We start from the raw sequence: 18,013 nt of genomic DNA, 5'->3' as shown, positions 1-18,013 counted from the left end.
TTTAATAGAGTATTTAAATATTTATAACAGTAATCAGTCACATATCCACCATGATCAAGCTCTTCAGCAACATTAGTTGATTACTGAACAGAGAAGATTGTAGATCCTACCAAAGTTTCTGTACGCTGATGTGCTCCGTGTGCTACCATTGCTGGTGGTGTCACGTGAGCTGTCAGTGTGTCGATATGTAAATAAATCCTGTTCGTCTGCAGGGCATATCAACTTCATCCTCCATCTCAATCTCCTGCCTGTCACTCAGCAGCGAATACATGCACCTACACGGCAGATGGCTACTCTCTCACAAGCATTCGTACCCTGTATCTTTCTAAGTAACGGATTTAGGGGAGCTCCCTAATAAAAGCTGAATCTCAAAACAGTATTTGTATGAAGTATAGTAATTGTTTCAGCTGTGTATAATGGTATTTAAAAACACAATTAATTAATCTGCCTTTTTACATATCTGCCCTTACTCTGGCCCCAAGAGAGTCGGACGTGCGACGGATTACTGTATTGTTTTCTTTCACACAGTTTGAACAGCCAACACCGCTCTGCTTTGTTTCGCAGCCCTCTTCCCCAAATTGCACATGACATCTTTATACAAAGAGACACCACACATAACATTAACTTGTAATACAAAAAATAATAATTAAACAGTAGAAAATAATTAAACATTATGCAGTAAAATTCAAAAAGCCAGACAAATAATTTACATCTATTCATTCCTTGGCAGTCCTAATATCTTTGTTAACTGTTTGAGATCGGATGCTGTTTAGCAAGCTATGAGATGCTTTTCTGGGTGGTGTCCAGGCATTTGGCCCCTTTCTTAACCTCCAGTCCTGTGTCCAGGGTTCTTGCAGGTAAATAAAACCAGACGATCTGTAATGGCTTTGTTTTGCTGCAGCCCCTCAGTTGAAGATTTCAGATGATCGGCTGACCGTGACTGGAGAGAAAGGCTACTCCATGGTTCGGGCGTCTCATGGTGTTCGGAAAGGGTCCTGGTACTTTGAGGTCACTGTTGATGAAATGCCTCCAGACACTGCCTCCAGACTCGGCTGGTCACAGCCTTTAGGTAAATATATTTACTTTTATATGCAAATTAGTTTGTCTTATGTCGGTGTCTTATCTCAGGAAATGTTTTGTTTTTATTTGACTCCAGGAGACACGTTTTAAGATTGAGAATATAATCTCTCTAAAACCAAAATACTGAATTAGGAAACTTTTTTGCACAAATGTTTGATCACATTTAGATTGTCTGGTACAAATGTTTGGATATTCATTAATCTTTGTTTGTAAGAACTCTATTTTACTGTTACTGCTGTCCTGTTAAGTGTTAAAAAAAAAAAAAAAAAAGCAAAGCACTGTTACAAACTTTTAGTATTACTACTAGACACTTAGTCTATAAGCGTATACTGATTCTATAAGAAAACATTCAAACAGTTTGGAAACAGCAAGTAATAACTTACAGCGTAAAAGGGATTTAAAGAGGACCTGAGGTGTATGCGTAACCCAAAAAATGTTTATTAGAAGCAAGTCTGGAATGTGAAAGGGATGTAGAAACCATATGAGCATAGACAACACGAAACTGTATATCAGCAAGCAATCCTGTCAGAACTGAGGCTCACTATACATAAAGTGTAAATTAGTTTAACCAGCAATTGACAATAAGGTGTAAGCAGGTAAAGATAATTAACCCAACCAACAGGTTTTCAAATCAAGAGATAGACATGCACCATTTAACGTATTGCAAGGTTTAGAAAACAAACCATACACATACAACCTGGTACACATTGATTGTTAAGCTTAGTTCAAATATAATTTCCAACCATATTTAAATCCCCTTCATGAAAAACAAAACAAATCCAAAAAGAGAAGTTCCATGAAATAATACTCCAAAAACTCACAATCCAATGAAAAATCAGAATGGCCATTCTAAAAAAATGAAAGAACAAAAGGTTCGATCTCACCCGGATGTTGATTGCAGTTCACTGTGTTGATGTCTTTCATTCGATTTCATTTAAACTGAGTAGTTTTAAAAGTCCAGTCAATCTGTATTCTTCAGCAAAAAAAATGGAGATCCAAAGCATCACAAAATTGGTCAAAAAGTAACCAAGAAAAAAAAACACAATACAGGAAATAAAACATATTTAGCTTGTCTGTGTTTGAAGCACCATCTAATCACAGCAGAGGATTTTTGACTTGTTTACCAAAATAAAACACTGCTGACCAAAAGAATAGACATGCGTTAAACACAGACTAACAGAATGTAAACTCCTCATCTGCCGAAAGTTGTGATAAAAATCAGAACGGCACGAGGGAGTAGGAGAGGAAAAAGGCAAGCCACCATTACCTATCTGGTTCTCTTTTTGAACTGGCCGGCAATGAGCAAAGGGAGCATAAGTCCCACCCCCAACTACAGATAGCCGAAAGGGAGAAAATTGCAGTAATTAAATATTTTAGTCTGACTGATTGAAACAAAAACATTACATTAAATACTGTGACTTAGAATTTCCACCCCATTTCTTATACTCTCTTCCAATCACTATGGATCCACTCTGCTATCACACACCTCCTGGTAAGGGGGGAGACTCACCCAAATCTATAACATTCTATAGTGCATCACATTTAAGTATATTACAGACTATCTTAACTAATCTGTTAGAAACTGTTTCAAACTGGCCTTTTGTTTGTGGTGGTCTGTTTTCACAGTGTGTCTCCACTCCTCCACACATCTTGATTAGACACCTGCTAACTTTGGCTCTCTGCCCAGTCGCCAAGATACGAGAGACCTCAGATGTCTTGCTTGGCTAGTTACATGTGCTTAAGCTGTATCAAAATCTGAAAATAAAACTTTGTCATAGAATAAACTTATAATCAAATACATAATTAATCCTTTATGCAGAATGTCATCTACTACAATGTGGTCATGTCACTGCGAAAGTGTCTCATCGCCAATTAAAACTTGCATTGCGTCTGGAGACCTTTAGGCGGAGGATAGCGCCGGTCACCAGCGTATTTTGAAAACTCTTGACAGTCCTGCGTAAAAGATTATCACCCAGGACTGGTGACATAAGAACATAGGAAAGTTCTGAACCAGGTAACTACAGATCAATAAGCCTGACTTCTATTATATGCAAACTTATGGAAACTATAATAAGATCCAAAATGGAAAATTACCTGTATGGTAACAGTATCCTGGGAGACAGTCAACATGGTTTTAGGAAAGGGAGATCATGTCTAACTAACCTGCTCGATTTTTTTGAGGATGCAACATCGATAATGGATAATTGCAAAGCAATATGACATGGTTTATTTAGATTTCCAGAAAGCTTTTGACAAAGTCCCACATAAAAGATGAATTCTCAAACTGAACGCAGTTGGGATTCAAGGAAACACGTGTACATGGATTAGGGAGTGGTTAACATGTAGAAAAGAGAAAGTACTGATTAGAGGAGAAAACTCAGAATGGAGTGAGGTAACCCGTAGAGTACCACAGGGATGAGTGTTATGTCCTCTGCTATTCCTAATCTACATTAACAATTTAGATTCTGGTATAGTAAGCAAACTTGTTAAATTTGCAGACGACACAAAAATAGGAGGAGTGGTGAACACTGTTGTAGCAGCAAAGGTCATTCAAAATGATCTTGACAAGATTCAGAACTGGGCAGACACATGGCAACTGACATTTAATAGAGAAAAGTGTAAGGTAATGCACGCTGGTTGGGTTATAAAAAAAATATCAGAATCTTTGAACATCCCACAGAGCACCTTTAAAGCCATTATTAAAAAATGGAAAGAATATGGCACCGCAACAAACCTGGCAAGAGAGGGCTGTCCACCAAAACTCACGGACCAGGCAAGGAGGGCATTAATCAGAGAGGCAACAAAGAAACCAAAGATAACCCTGAAGGAGCTGCAAAGCTCCACAGCTTTTTTTCATCGGCAGGGACTGGGAAACTGGTCAGAATTGAAGGAATGATGGATGGCGCTAAATACAGGGAAATTCTTGAGGGAAACCTGTTTCAGTCTTCCAGAGATTTGAGACTGGGACGGAGGTTCATCTTCCAGCAGGACAATGACCCTAAGCATACTGCTAAAGCAACACTCGAGTGGTTTAAGGGGAAACATTTGAATGTCTTGGAATGGCCTAGTCAAAGCCCAGACCTCAATCCAATTGAGAATCTGTGGTATGACTTGAAGATTGCTGTACACCAGCGGAACCCATCCAACTTGAAGGAGCTAGAGCAGTTATGCCTTGAAGAATGGGCAAAAATCCCAGTAGCTAGATGTGCCAAGCTTATAGATACATACCCCAAGAGACTTGCAGCTGTAATTGCTGCAAAAGGTGGCCTACAAAGTATTGACTTTGGGGGAGGTGAATACTTATGCACGCTCAAGTTTTCTGTTTTTTTGTCTTATTTCTTGTTTGTTTCACAATAAAAAATATTTTGCATCTTCAAAATGGTAGGCATGTTGTGTAAATCAAATGATACAAACCCCCAAAAAGAAGAAATCCATTTTAATTCCAGGTTGTAAGGCAACAAAATAGGAAAAATGCCAAGGGGGGTCAATACTTTTGCAAGCCACTGTTACACTTCCTCTGTTATAATAAAACATTTACACTTCTATTTTGTTTGAATTATCCTAGAATACCTATGTTTAGCCTAGACTACTTTCAGATCAACCTTACTACTTTTCTAAATAAGAAACTTGACTGTGAATCCATTAAACTATAGACTTGTTATATTGAGAAATATAGCAGCATTATTACGACTTCTGTTTTTATTACTATGTTTATTACTGTGGCAAAGTGCCCGCCCCTGTGTGTTAATTTTGGTGTATAGTCATTGGTACACAGGACATAAACGGGTCTGTGTAACACGAGTGTTTAAAATGTATATTTGTATTTAGGCACGAGGATTGCACAGCACTTCACGTGCAAGTAAAAAGTAATAATATGCGACCATGGGGAATTGCAATTTATTAATTCACGTGCAGTTGTACCGCGACTCCAATTGAATGATTGATTAGCAATGGAGTCTCGGTACAGCTGCATAAAAGCAGCATGTTGTCACTCACTCGGTTATTGTGTGTTCAGGAGTGGAGTACGGGGGAGAGAAAGAGAAGCATAATTATAAATATCAGTTACTAAGAGTGCTGGAAGCACCAGCACCATACTTGTTTATGAACTCTAATAACAAAGGCAAACAAACCCTGTATGTGTGCGAGTGTGTGTGTGTGTGTGTGTGTGTGTGTGTGTGTATATATATATATATATATATATATATATATATATATATATATATATATATATATATATATATAGTATGATGCAATATTGATCTGTTGTCTGGTTTTAATTTGTCTCTGTTTTTAAGTTCAAAGATTCTACAATTCATTTCAATTAAAAACAAAAAAACCAAAAAACACCTGATCTGTTAAAAAAAATGCTTTTTTTACGATACCAAATATATATATATATATATATATATATATATATATATATATATATATATATATATATATATATATATATATATTAGTGAGCAGGGAGAGGGTTAATTCCTCCCTGCTAAAAAATAAATAATTGTTTCATTGTTTTGTTTAATATTATTTATCCCCTGCACCTGGCTATCATTGTAATTTAGAGCCAGGTGCAGGGTATTTAAAGAAAGCAGCCAGTCTGTTCAGGGCTGCTCGAGTGTGGTTTTATTTATTTGTCAGGTAAACGGCTTAGCCGTCCTGCGAGATAGTTTAGGTTCCTGTTTGTGTGTTTAGTTATTGCTCAAAAAAGAGCTAGGTGTTTTGTTTTAATTTATTTTCATTTTGTCTTTCATTATTTAAAGTAGGGCATAAGCGCTTTAAAACATCAAGTTTCTGTGTCCTGGGTCTATTTTTAAAGGGGAAACGAACCTGAGTAGAGCAAACTCGGTTACATAATCTATATAAATAATATTGATCTTGAGGTGGCTGATGGTGGCATGTAATTGTAAAACAATATAACAAGACCTTGTTTTTCTCCATGGATATTGTGAAACAAAGCACCACTAAGTTAAAGTAAGCTATTGCTTACCATATGTAAATATCTGTTAACATCCATTTATGTTGTAACATAGCCTCTCTGTACTCTCCTCGTTTGCCCTTTAAAACAGAGACCCAGACTCAAGAACTGCACAAGCTCAAACATAGAGCCTAACTGCACTTTAAACAGTCCCTAACTGTCAGACTGGACGGCTAAGCCAGTCACAAAAACTTTCACAAATACTTTTCACACACAAGTGTAACTTTAAACAGTACCTTTCTTTTAATACAGCACTTTGTAAACCAGCTCCCTGGTGATCTCTAGTGGAGCTGGAAGCTCTCTTTTTTTTTTTTTTTTTTTTTTTTTTTTTTTATAGTACGTCACTGTTCCTGATTGACACCGATTTATCTTGTTTGGGAACAGCCACATTATCATGTTTTTGGCAGGGACAGGAATTAACCCTGTCTCTGCCAACCACCACAAAAACATAAACATCCAGACTTTATTTACACACAGAGCTCTTGCTCTGCCACAATGTATATGTGTTTCACATTACAATTGTTACATTTTTCTGTGTTTTTGGAAGACTTTGATATTATCAGTATTGAAATGTGTGCACGATATTGATGTACAATTTTCATATTGTTGCCCCCCCCTAATTTTAGTATTTTGGAATTTTGTTCATCCTTGAATAATACCTGTGATTTTTATTTATTTTTTTTCTTTCTTTTTTCAGGTAATCTGCAGGCACCACTGGGCTATGACAAGTTCAGCTATTCCTGGCGCAGTAAGAAAGGTACGAAGTTTCACCAGTCCAACGGCAAGCACTACTCGGATGGGTACGGCCAGGGGGATACCCTGGGGTTTTACATCTGTCTCCGGGACGGCACAGAGACTGCCAAGGCCCTCCCAGACACTTACAAAGATAAGGTATCGCAGGTTTAAAATACTTTTTTCTAATAAATGTAAATTAATAAAACTATATTTTCAATAGAATACACCTGCATGACAGAAAGGGCATTACTTGTTGGAAAATAAATTTTGTTTGTAAATTTACTTCTAAACAAAAGAGAGAGAACCCACTGCCAACCCAGTCCTGAATACTGAACTTGGCATGAATGCATACAGGGGTGCTCTGCACTCAATCTAGTGCATGTGTGTAATAGGTCAGTTTGGTGACCAGGGGCCGGTTTTTCAAAACTTGTAATCTGGATAACAGTGATCCTTAATTAGACACACATTGATAATTTCCCAGCATAAACTTAAATAAATGTCAAACATGTATTATAATACTCTATTTGGACATATATTGTATGTTTTCTGTCAATTCATTCAAAATATGTTCAGTGATTATTTAGTGAAATGCACCGTCACAGCAGAATCAAAATGATCCTGATATTTTGGGTTAAAGTAATCCTACTCTCATCTTCAGATTCTGAGAAACATAAATACATTTTAATTGTGTAAAAAAGTGCCTCCTATTTCCTGTTCTGAATGCCCCTTTGTCTAATCTCCATTTGTGACCCCTGGTCCTTGTTTCTTTTTTCAGGTCGCAATAGTCCCTTGCATCGACATTATCAATACCTTGTAGAATTTTGAATGCTGGAATTAGGTCGCCGCGTGGTCTTCTTTGTTCAAGACTGAATAGATTCAGTTCTTTTAGCCTGTCTGCATATGACATGCCTTTTAAACCTGGAATAATTCTGGTCGCATCTTTGCACTCTTTCTATGCAATATCCTTTTTAAGAACATAAGAACATAAGAAAGTTTACAAACGAGAGGAGGCCATTTGGCCCATCTTGCTCGTTTGGTTGTTAGTAGCTTATTGATCCCAAACTCTCATCAAGCAGCTTCTTGAAGGATCCCAGGGTGTCAGCTTCAACAACATTACTGGGGAGTTGATTCCAGACCCTCACAATTCTCTGTGTAAAAAAGTGTCTCCTATTTTCTGTTCTGAATGCCCCTTTTTCTAAACTCCATTTGTGACCCCTGGTCCTTGTTTCTTTTTTCAGGCTGAACAAGTCCCTTGGGTCGACACTGTCAATACCTTTTAGAATTTTGAATGCTTGAATTAGGTCGCCACGTAGTCTTCTTTGTTCAAGACTGAACAGATTCAATTCTTTTAGCCTGTCTGCATATGACATGCCTTTTAAGCCCGGAATAATTCTGTTCGCTCTTCTATGCACTCTTTCTAGAGCAGCAATATCTTTTTTATAGCGAGGTGACCAGAACTGAACACAATATTCAAGATGAGGTCTTACAAGTGCATTGTACAGTTTTAACATTACTTCCCTTGATTTAAATTCAACACTTTTCACAATGTATCCGAGCATCTTGTTAGCCTTTTTTATAGCTTCCCCACATTGTCTAGATGAAGACATTTCTGAGTCAACAAAAACTCCTAGGTCTTTTTCATAGATTCCTTCTCCAATTTCAATATCTCCCATATGATATTTATAATGTACATTTTTATTTCCTGCGTGCAGTACCTTACACTTTTCTCTATTAAATGTCATTTGCCATGTGTCTGCCCAGTTCTGAATCTTGTCTAGATCATTTTGAATGACCTTTGCTGCTGCAGCAGTGTTTGCCACTCCTCCTACTTTTGTGTCGTCTGCAAATTTAACAAGTTTGCTTACTATACCAGAATCTAAATCATTAATGTAGATTAGGAATAGCAGAGGACCTAATACTGATCCCTGTGGTACACCGCTGGTTACCACATTCCATTCTGAGGTTTTTCCTCTAATCAGTACTTTCTGTTTTCTACATGTTAACCACTCCCTAATCCATGTACATGTGTTTCCTTGAATCCCAACTGCGTTCAGTTTGAGAATTAATCTTTTGTGCGGGACTTTGTCAAAAGCTTTCTGGAAATCTAAATAAACCATGTCATATGCTTTGCAATTATCCATTATCGATGTTGCATCCTCAAAAAAATCAAGCAAGTTAGTTAGGCACGATCTCCCTTTCCTAAAACCATGTTGACTGTCTCCCAGTACCCTGTTACCATATAGGTAATTTTCCATTTTGGATCTTATTATAGTTTCCATAAGTTTGCATATAATAGAAGTCAGGCTTACTGGTCTGTAGTTACCTGGTTCAGTTTTGTTTCCCTTTTTGTGGATCGGTATTACGTTTGCAATTTTCCAGTCTGTCGGTACCACCCCTGTGTCAAGAGACTGCTGCATGATCTTGGTTAGCGGTTTGTAAATTACTTCTTTCATTTCTTTGAGTACTACTGGGAGGATCTCATCCGGCCCAGGGGATTTGTTTATTTTAAGAGCTCCTAGTCTCTTTAACACTTCTGCCTCGGTTATGCTAAAGTTATTTAAAACTGAATAGGAACAGATTGACAGGTGGGGCATGTTTTCTGTATCCTCCTTTGCAAAAACTTGTGAAAAGTAATCATTTAATATATTTGCTATTTTTTTTTTCTTCATCTATGATTTTGCCATTTGTATCTCTTAAACATTTAACCTCCTCTTTGAATGTTCTCTTGTTGTAATATTGGAAAAACTCTTTGGAATTGGTTTTAGCCCCCTTAGCAATATTCATTTCTGTTTCTCTCTTGGCCTTTCTAATTTCCTTTATGACTTGCGTTTGCAGTTCCTTGTACTCTTTCTGTGTACTTTGTTTTTCGTCACTTTTTAACGGTCTGTAAAGTGCCTTTTTTCGCTGAATATTTTTTAAATTGATCTATTAAACCATTTTGGCAATTTAGTTTTACATTTAGATTTGTTTGCTTTAGGGATGTAATTGTTTTGTGCCTCCAGTACTACATTTTTGAAGAACAGCTATCCTTTTTCTGTGGGTGTTTTCTCTATTTTACTCCAATCTACTTCTGTTAGTCTCTGTTTCATACCTTCATAGTTTGCTTTTCTAAAATTGTAAACCTTAGCTTTAATCATTACTTTTGGGGTTTTAAAAATCACTTCAAATGAGACCATTTTGTGGTCTGAGTTTGCCAGTGGTTCTCTGACCTCTGTTTTAGTTATTCTATCTTCGTTATTTGAAAAGACTAAATCAAGGCATGCCTCCCCTCTAGTCAGTGCCTTGACAAATTGTGTTAGGAAACAGTCATTTGTCATTTCCACCATTTCAATTTTGTCCGTCCTGTTCCCCACCATGTTTTCCCATTTTTAAGGGGGAAGTTGAAATCCCCCATTAGTATGGCTTTTCCTTTGCCTCATGCATTTCTAATGTCATTTTATAACAGATTATCTTGCTCGCCGTCTGAATCTGGCATTCTATAGCATGCTCCTATTATTATGCCCTTTGAATTTTTGTCCGTTATTCTGACCTATATTGATTCGGCTTTATTTTCTTTGTCCAGGTTTAACAGGTTCTCTAAGTAGATTGGTTCCCTTTTTATTTAAGTGCAGTCCATCCCATCTGTACAGATAGTCCTTGTTGTAGAATGTGATCCAATGATCAAGATAGGTGAAGCCTTCCCATGTGCACCATGTCTTCAGCCATGCGTTTATAATCCTGATCAAATGTGGAAATCGGATTACCAAAGTTTTGAAAAACCGGCCCCAGATAATTACTTATTCACTGCATTTGCCAAATCGAGCTGGATTTTAGGTTTATAATCTCAGGAGTTCAATCCCAACCCCTATTAAATGAAATATTTTATAGTAATTGGTGTCCATATAGTCATCGCTATATGTGCAGGAACTTGAGTAAATCTTCCCTGTCATCCAGTCCTGGGCCACTCGAGCAGATGTTGTGAATGTGATGAGGTTTTGTAATGAGGACTGTGGTGATAAAAGTTATGATAAAGCAGTTGTAACAAATCCTTAATCTATCTCGAGACAAGTAAGCATGTATTTGGATACCTTCTCAAGACACACCTTTAGGTATGTATAAATAATACTTTACTATAATGAGCTGGGGTTTTACCACAATATCCTTCTATCTTCCATAAAATCTTCAATCATATCCCATTATGATCAAAAGTTAGACTAAAACATATGAATATATGTTCTACAGTAATCACAGAATTCTGGCTATAAATATGATTGATTCATTCGGCATATGATTTAAGATTTAGACAATAGTCAACCTTGATTCAATTGAATGTTATCATATCAGTGCTTGTTTCAACATACAAAAACAAAACTAGAAATCTTGTTGAAAGTAAATACCTTTTATTAACCCTTAGCGGTCATACATTGGACCAGGTATGACATTACAATTTTTCCTTTCTAGTCCGATGTCGGACCCTGTCAGACATCATCAAAAAGACACAGGTCTCTAGTCGTTGTTTCTCTGGAAAAAGCTGAGAACCTTTCAATGGCCGAGTGAGACCGATAGGAGCCGAATGAAGCAGAAAAAAGTGCATATCTGAGCAATACAGGTAGCCACATTCACCACACACAAAGGAGATAGCTGCTTCGCATCCAGCGCTCAAAGAATATCACAAACATTTGCAGAACTTTTTGAGATGTTAGTAATAAAACAATGACTTGGATCACATTATTGAGGAGTTTGGTGATAAAACGAGTGACGAGAAGATTTATCAGTATGCATGTCTATAAAGAGGTATGTGAAAAATACAGCAAAGGGGTGGGGCTTGGCTGGAGATGCAGTACTGAGTGTCCTTTTGTCATGCACTGCCTTTAAAACCTGTAGCTCTGAAAAAAATATTTTTTTTAAATAAATTTGAACCTGACAAGTGCTAAATAAATTGACTGCAAAGGGTTATTTACAAAAATAAGAGTAGATTGTATTACTTTGTTTCCAATGTATAATCAAGTATTATACTAAGTATATTCAAGACAAATTAACCATATATTAAGTTGTAATTTAAGATTCTAAATATATTCAGCATTCAACAATGCATTCTTATTAGATCATGTAATTCAATATAGGTTAATATTACTTTGTATACGTTTAAACAGAATTAATCCATACAATTGATTTATGCACCATGGAAATTCATAAGTTGTTTAGTTACCAGTCATTATATGTGAGGGAAGTTGAATCAGTGTTGCAAGAAAGAATTTATATAGCTTTCTCAGCCTGGTTAAAAAAGTTTTGTTTTAGAAACTTGCCTTCAGTTTGTAGTCCTCTTTATTTAAAGCAGGGGTTCTCTAACTCAGTCCTGGGGACCCACTGCTGGTTTTCATCGCAACCAAGCTCTCAATTACTTAACTAGACCCTTAATTGAACTGATAATTTGCTTAATTAGACATTTTTACTTGTTTTCAGCTCTTAAACAGTTGCAGTTCAAGTTACTTATAAAATGTTTCGGCTAACTTGAAATCTGCAACTGTTCAAGAGCTGAAAACAAGTAAAAATGGATAATTAAGCAAATTATCAGTTCAATTAAGGGTCTAGTTCAGTAATTGAGAGCTCGGTTGGAATGAAAACCAGCAGTCACAGGGGGTCCCCAGGACCAAGTTTGAAAAACCCTGATTTAAAGGATTTCTGAAGAAAAACAAGATGGCTTTTTCTTCAGAACTCCATGGCCCACGATGCAAAGGGTTTCCTCTTCCTGTTACAGGCTACAGCAGTGTCAACCCAAACTGGTTTAAAAAGCACTTTGCTATTTAGTAACTAGTATTCTTCGGTTTACTTCTGCTTTGTTTATTTTAGCATACTTTTAGATTTAATAGCAGCAAAGTCTTTTATTGATTTGATCGTTTATAAAGAAATAATTCTCTTTGTGTCAGAGATGAAAAATCTCTAATTGGCGGATTTCCGCTTTTACTCAGCCTACTGATGTGATCGATGCAGATCCGGATGGAGAAAAAATTCCAGATTTTGAATTTTGGATGACAGGATGACTTTACACTTGTTCAAATGAAACAATATTTTAATTAGGGATGGGTACCATATTTTAATGTCATCGATAGATAATTTCCATATCGCGATATCGAGGGATAAAAAAAATTAACATCGACTAGCAGACATACTTTTTATTGCTAATACTGCTAAAAATACAAACACAGTATAATCAGGTGTGTTTTAAAATGCAACCGTATACATACCAGTAACTGTCAGTCTCATAGCAAACACCACACATTAAAGTGTTATTTAACCATTTTATTCCATTGATTGACATTTTTCTTTTTCTAAGAGTCCAATTTAATGTATATTTTATTTATATCTTTTTTCTTCCATTCATAATGTGCTCGCAAATTACCAAACACTATGTGCATGCTGCATTAAGCGCTGTTGGGATGATTTTGAGATATGCGCATGCATCAGTGTGGTTCATTGCATTTTTTCCATGCGATTACTTACACTGTTATTAATGTATTTTTAAAATGTGAACTTTCGGTATTAGTGATGTACTTTTTCAAGCATCAAAACACATCTCAAAATAATGCAACAGTCAGCATGACACCGTACTTAAAGTTTTAGATGTGTCGAGCATTTATATACAGAGAAGATTAAATTACTTCCAGTTTGGCTAGCCTGCGCAGTGAAGTACTGTATATAAATATTTTGGTTTTGAGGTGGCTGGTGATGGCATGGAATAGTAAAGCAAAATATAACAAGACATTATTTTTTTCCATGGATATTGTGAAGCTAAGTTAAAGTAAGTTATTGCTTTTCTTATGTAAATATCTGTTAATGCCGATATGTATATATGTTTCATATTGCAATTTGTTATATTTTTATATGTTTTGGAAGACTTCGATCTTATCGATTTATTGAAATATGTGCACGATATCAATATACAATTTTTATGTCAATGCCCACCCCTAATTTTAATATTTAAATTTCAATCATTCTGTTTCCTGTGTTGTGACCAATCGAAATGAGCGAGCTCTCCTATGTTCATAGGGATGGTTTTATAATTTGTTTGTTTTCAATGCCAGTGTACTATTTTTTCTGTTTGTTTGTAGGCCTTGATTAAATTCAAAAGCTACTTGTATTTTGAGGAAAAGGACTTTGTAGATAAAGCAGAGAAGAGCCTCAAGCCAATGAGGTCCAGCAAAGTAAGTGAACGGCATTCGGTAACACTGTCTTAATACAGTATATATGTTTGTTGCATTCTTTTAAATTAGCACCTGGCTTGGCGCACAATCCATTGTATGTGCACAATATGTCCATTTGTCAAAAACCATCTGGATTTAGTCTTTTTAATTTAACCAATTATTACTCAAGCCATTTAATAGATTGAGAGATTTCTAGTCGAAACGTTTGCCATTGAATTTTAGGTTTCTTTTAGTATTTCTAAATTTTGCATTACTTAGCGTTTTAATATCTGTGGAAAATTTTCTAGCAATGAATGTCCAGTAGTTTTCACTGTGTCGTCCATTACAACCAACAATTGTTGCTGCAAAAAACAACATGAAACTTGATAAAGTCAATTGGAAACATGATCTAGAACGCAGCCGATTCTGGTTTCCGTGAGCTAACTCTTACAGATGTTTGAATAAAATGTGTTTTCTTCTATCCTCCAGATGATATTTTTTAGGAATGGTGTTAGTCAAGGAGTCGCATTCGAAGACCTATTTGAAGGAATTTACTTCCCTGCCATCTCCTTGTATAAAAGCTGCACTGTAAGTACTTGCTGTTTGTAGGAAACGCATCTCTAGGGTAGAAGATCAGTTATAGGATCTGTACATTGTCCATCTACCAGTATCCATTCATGGTCTGTGTGTGACTAATGACTGGCTGTAAATGGCATTGCTTTCATAGGTTAGAGTACAGGAGCTAGTTAGCCAGGCATCATGTATGGTTCTTTTTACAGTGCCTTGAAAAAGTATTCGGCCCCCATTTAAGAGTCTCAGAATTCTGACTGAGTTGCAGAAGTCAGCTGCTGCGATGGACGATGATGTTCATGTATCAGCAATCTCCAAGGTATTCCACAAAAAGGGCCTTTATGGGAGAGTGGCAAGGAAGAAGTCCTGGCTGAAAAAAAAAACATATCCTTGCCCACAAAGAGTTTGCAAAACGTCACCTAGAAGATACTGCAGTTATGTGGCAGAACATCTTGTCGTTTTGATGAGACTAAAATGGAACTTTTTGGCCTGAATGCTAAGCGGTACACGTGGCGCAAATCAAACACTGCACACCAGCCAGGTAACACCATTCCCACTGTAAAGTATGGCGGTGGTAGCATCGTGTTATAGGGATGCTTTTCAGCAGCAGGAACTGGCAGTATTGTCAGGATTGATGGGAGCATGAGTGGTGCGCAATACAGAGAAATCCTGGATAAAAACCTGCGCCTCTCTGCCAAAAAACTCAAACTGTGGAAGAAGTTGGTATTTCAACAGAACAATGATCCAAAGCACACTGCCAGAGCAACACTGGAGTGGCTTAAAATGAAGAAAATAGATGTCCTTGAGTGGCCTAGTCAGAGTCCTGACTTCAATCCCATCAAAAATCTGTGGCAAGACCTCAAAATTGCTGTCCATCACCGTTCCCAACTAACTTGACACAGCTTGAGCAATTTTGCAAGGAGGAATGGGCAAATATTGCTCCATCACGGTGTGCAAAGTTAATAGAGACTTATCCGAAAAGACTACTGGCTGTAATAGCTGCCAGAGGTGGTTCAACCAAGTATTGACCCAGGCGGATGAATACTTAAAAAATGATGACATGTCCAGATTTTATAATTTTTATTATTTTGTTGTTTACTATTTTCCTTCTTTTTGGGGGGGCGACTCTGTGAAGAAGAATGTGTGACTCGCAAATAAAAATTCCCAATCTAATGCATCAAAATCCTAGGCTGTGAGACTCTTAAATGTGAAAAAAGGGATGGGGGCTGAATACTTTTTCAAGGCACTGTAATTATTTGTATATACACATCACTGATGTTTTTCCTTCTTTTCTTTCAGGTTTCTGTAAATTTTGGACCACATTTTAAGTACCCTCCAAAGGACGTCACGTACCAACCAGTAGGTCTTGCATTGCAGTACCTTTTTATATTGTGGGGTTCTATTATTAATCCAGTAGAATTCCTTTTAAACATTTAGTCTACGTGGTTAGTCCCTAGCACTAGCCGTGCACCCAGTCCTAGGGCATTGTATATTGCTTTAATGGCAGTGCCTGGAATTTTAAGCAACTGGGTTCCAGGAAAATCTGCTCTTAACTGATCATACTAACAGAGAAGTGAAAAACAGTTAAACGTCTTGCTTCTGTGACAACCTGGGCATTTACTATTGAGTGTAGTTCTGAAACCAAGGACTCTGTGCAGGGCTAGGAATAGATACCCAGCATTTTAAGTGACAATTGTCATGTCGTTCTGCCTCAGATGAGCGACATGGGCTGGGGCGCGGTGATCGACCACACGCTGGCGGACATACTGTATCACGTGGAGACCGAAGTGGACGGCCGCCATAGCCCTCCCTGGGAGCCCTGAGTGGACATCTGAAACCTCTGGACACCTTCCAGCTGCTCTGTACTGAGACTTATTCAAACCAGCAGGCTGACCCACGAACAAGTGTACCAGGGAACAACAAGCATTGTAACACAACACATTCAAATAATACTTTTACAAAGGTCTTGGAATGTGAGTCAATCTAAAACCCATAGTTAATTTTCCGTACTTTTATATATTGCACATTTAAAAATGTAGTCCCTAGACTTTCAATTCCATTCCCTACCTTTTATCTTCAGTACCTCCTTTATCATTGTGAAGTGGAACTTTTAATTTCTGATACATTTTCACAATGAAGTCATAATAAAGACATTGAAGCCCTCAATTCTGTTTGCTATTCAATTTAGTTCTAACTGGAAAATGACTTATCTGCTTTTACTGAAACTGGGATGATGAATGTCTTTTTAAGCGAGTGTTGGATATCAAATACCAGCTCTATGCTTATTTGAAAGTTAAGGAAATATATTAGAAATTCAAAGTTGAAATGGGGGTTATTGAAAATCATACAGAGGCTGTTGTAATTAAAGGAAGAAAAATGAGTATGTTATGTCTCCAGTATCTTTAAAACCGTCATGGTCATGATATGCGGCTACTAGATTCAAATAAACTAGGATTAGGCTGAACTGTCTCTCTGGAACCCAAAATGCTTCCATACAGCAGAACAGATCACATCTGGTGTAGGCACAATTGGGACTCGAACCCTGGGTAGCAGAGTAATTCTAATTACCAGGGATAAATGGGTAACAACTCTTACCTTTATAATATTACAACAAATCATTTAGCTGAAGTTTTTAGCAACACACAAGGATGTGGGACCAGGTGGAGTACTAATACCTGCTGCACAGGAAGTGAATTTAGGCAAAATGATCTACAGTAAAATAAAACATTGAGCTGGTAAAATACTTTTAGATGTGAACAATCTTTGAAGTACAGTGTTGCCTTTTTCAAAACATGGAGCTGCACTGTATATGTCTGTGTGTATGTGTGTGTATATATACTACATACATAGACATACACGACATACATAGCTATATATATATATACAATCAATACATACACGGTAGGTGTCTGTGTGGGTGTGTGTGTATAATATATATATATATATATATATATATATATGTTATATATATATATATATATATATATATTATACACGCACACACATATATATGTGTATATATACACACCTTGTATGTATGTATGTATGTGTATATATATGTATGTATATATATGCGTATGTGTGTGTATGTGTATATATATATATATATATGTATATATATATATATATATATATATATATATATATATATATATGATTATATCTATATATATAGATATATATATATATGTACGCCCATTATATATATACTATACAGTATGTATGTATATGTGTGTGTGTGTGTATATATATATATATATATAACTAGATATGTGTGGTATGTATCTTATATATATATAATATATATACATGTATATACACACATATGTGGTATATACTACATATATATATATACATACAATGTGTATGTATGTATGTGTGTATATATATGTATGTATGTATGTATGTGTGTGTGTGTATATATATATGTATGTATGTGTGTGTGTGTGTGTATTCTATCTATACATACATGTACACATATATATATGTA

General features: G+C 36.4%; 1 protein-coding gene across 1 annotated transcript in view; it reads left to right on the top strand.

Annotated features, from left to right (window-relative positions):
• LOC121303158 (set1/Ash2 histone methyltransferase complex subunit ASH2-like) overlaps positions 1-16,689 on the top strand; it is a 64,561-nt gene extending 47,872 nt beyond the window's left edge. The window contains exons 12-17 of the mRNA XM_041233661.1: positions 902-1,069; positions 6,756-6,949; positions 13,882-13,974; positions 14,443-14,541; positions 15,823-15,882; positions 16,239-16,689. Coding sequence (XP_041089595.1) covers positions 902-1,069; positions 6,756-6,949; positions 13,882-13,974; positions 14,443-14,541; positions 15,823-15,882; positions 16,239-16,346 — 722 coding nt within the window. The 3' untranslated portion in view covers positions 16,347-16,689. The remainder of the gene's footprint in view (positions 1-901; positions 1,070-6,755; positions 6,950-13,881; positions 13,975-14,442; positions 14,542-15,822; positions 15,883-16,238) is intronic.
• The last annotated feature ends 1,324 nt before the right edge of the window (positions 16,690-18,013 follow it).

This window comes from Polyodon spathula, chromosome 31 (genome assembly GCF_017654505.1).
Source record: "Polyodon spathula isolate WHYD16114869_AA chromosome 31, ASM1765450v1, whole genome shotgun sequence".
NCBI lineage: Eukaryota > Metazoa > Chordata > Actinopteri > Acipenseriformes > Polyodontidae > Polyodon > Polyodon spathula.
Note: the sequence above shows the minus strand (reverse complement) of the source record. Positions and strands in the feature narration are given on the sequence as shown.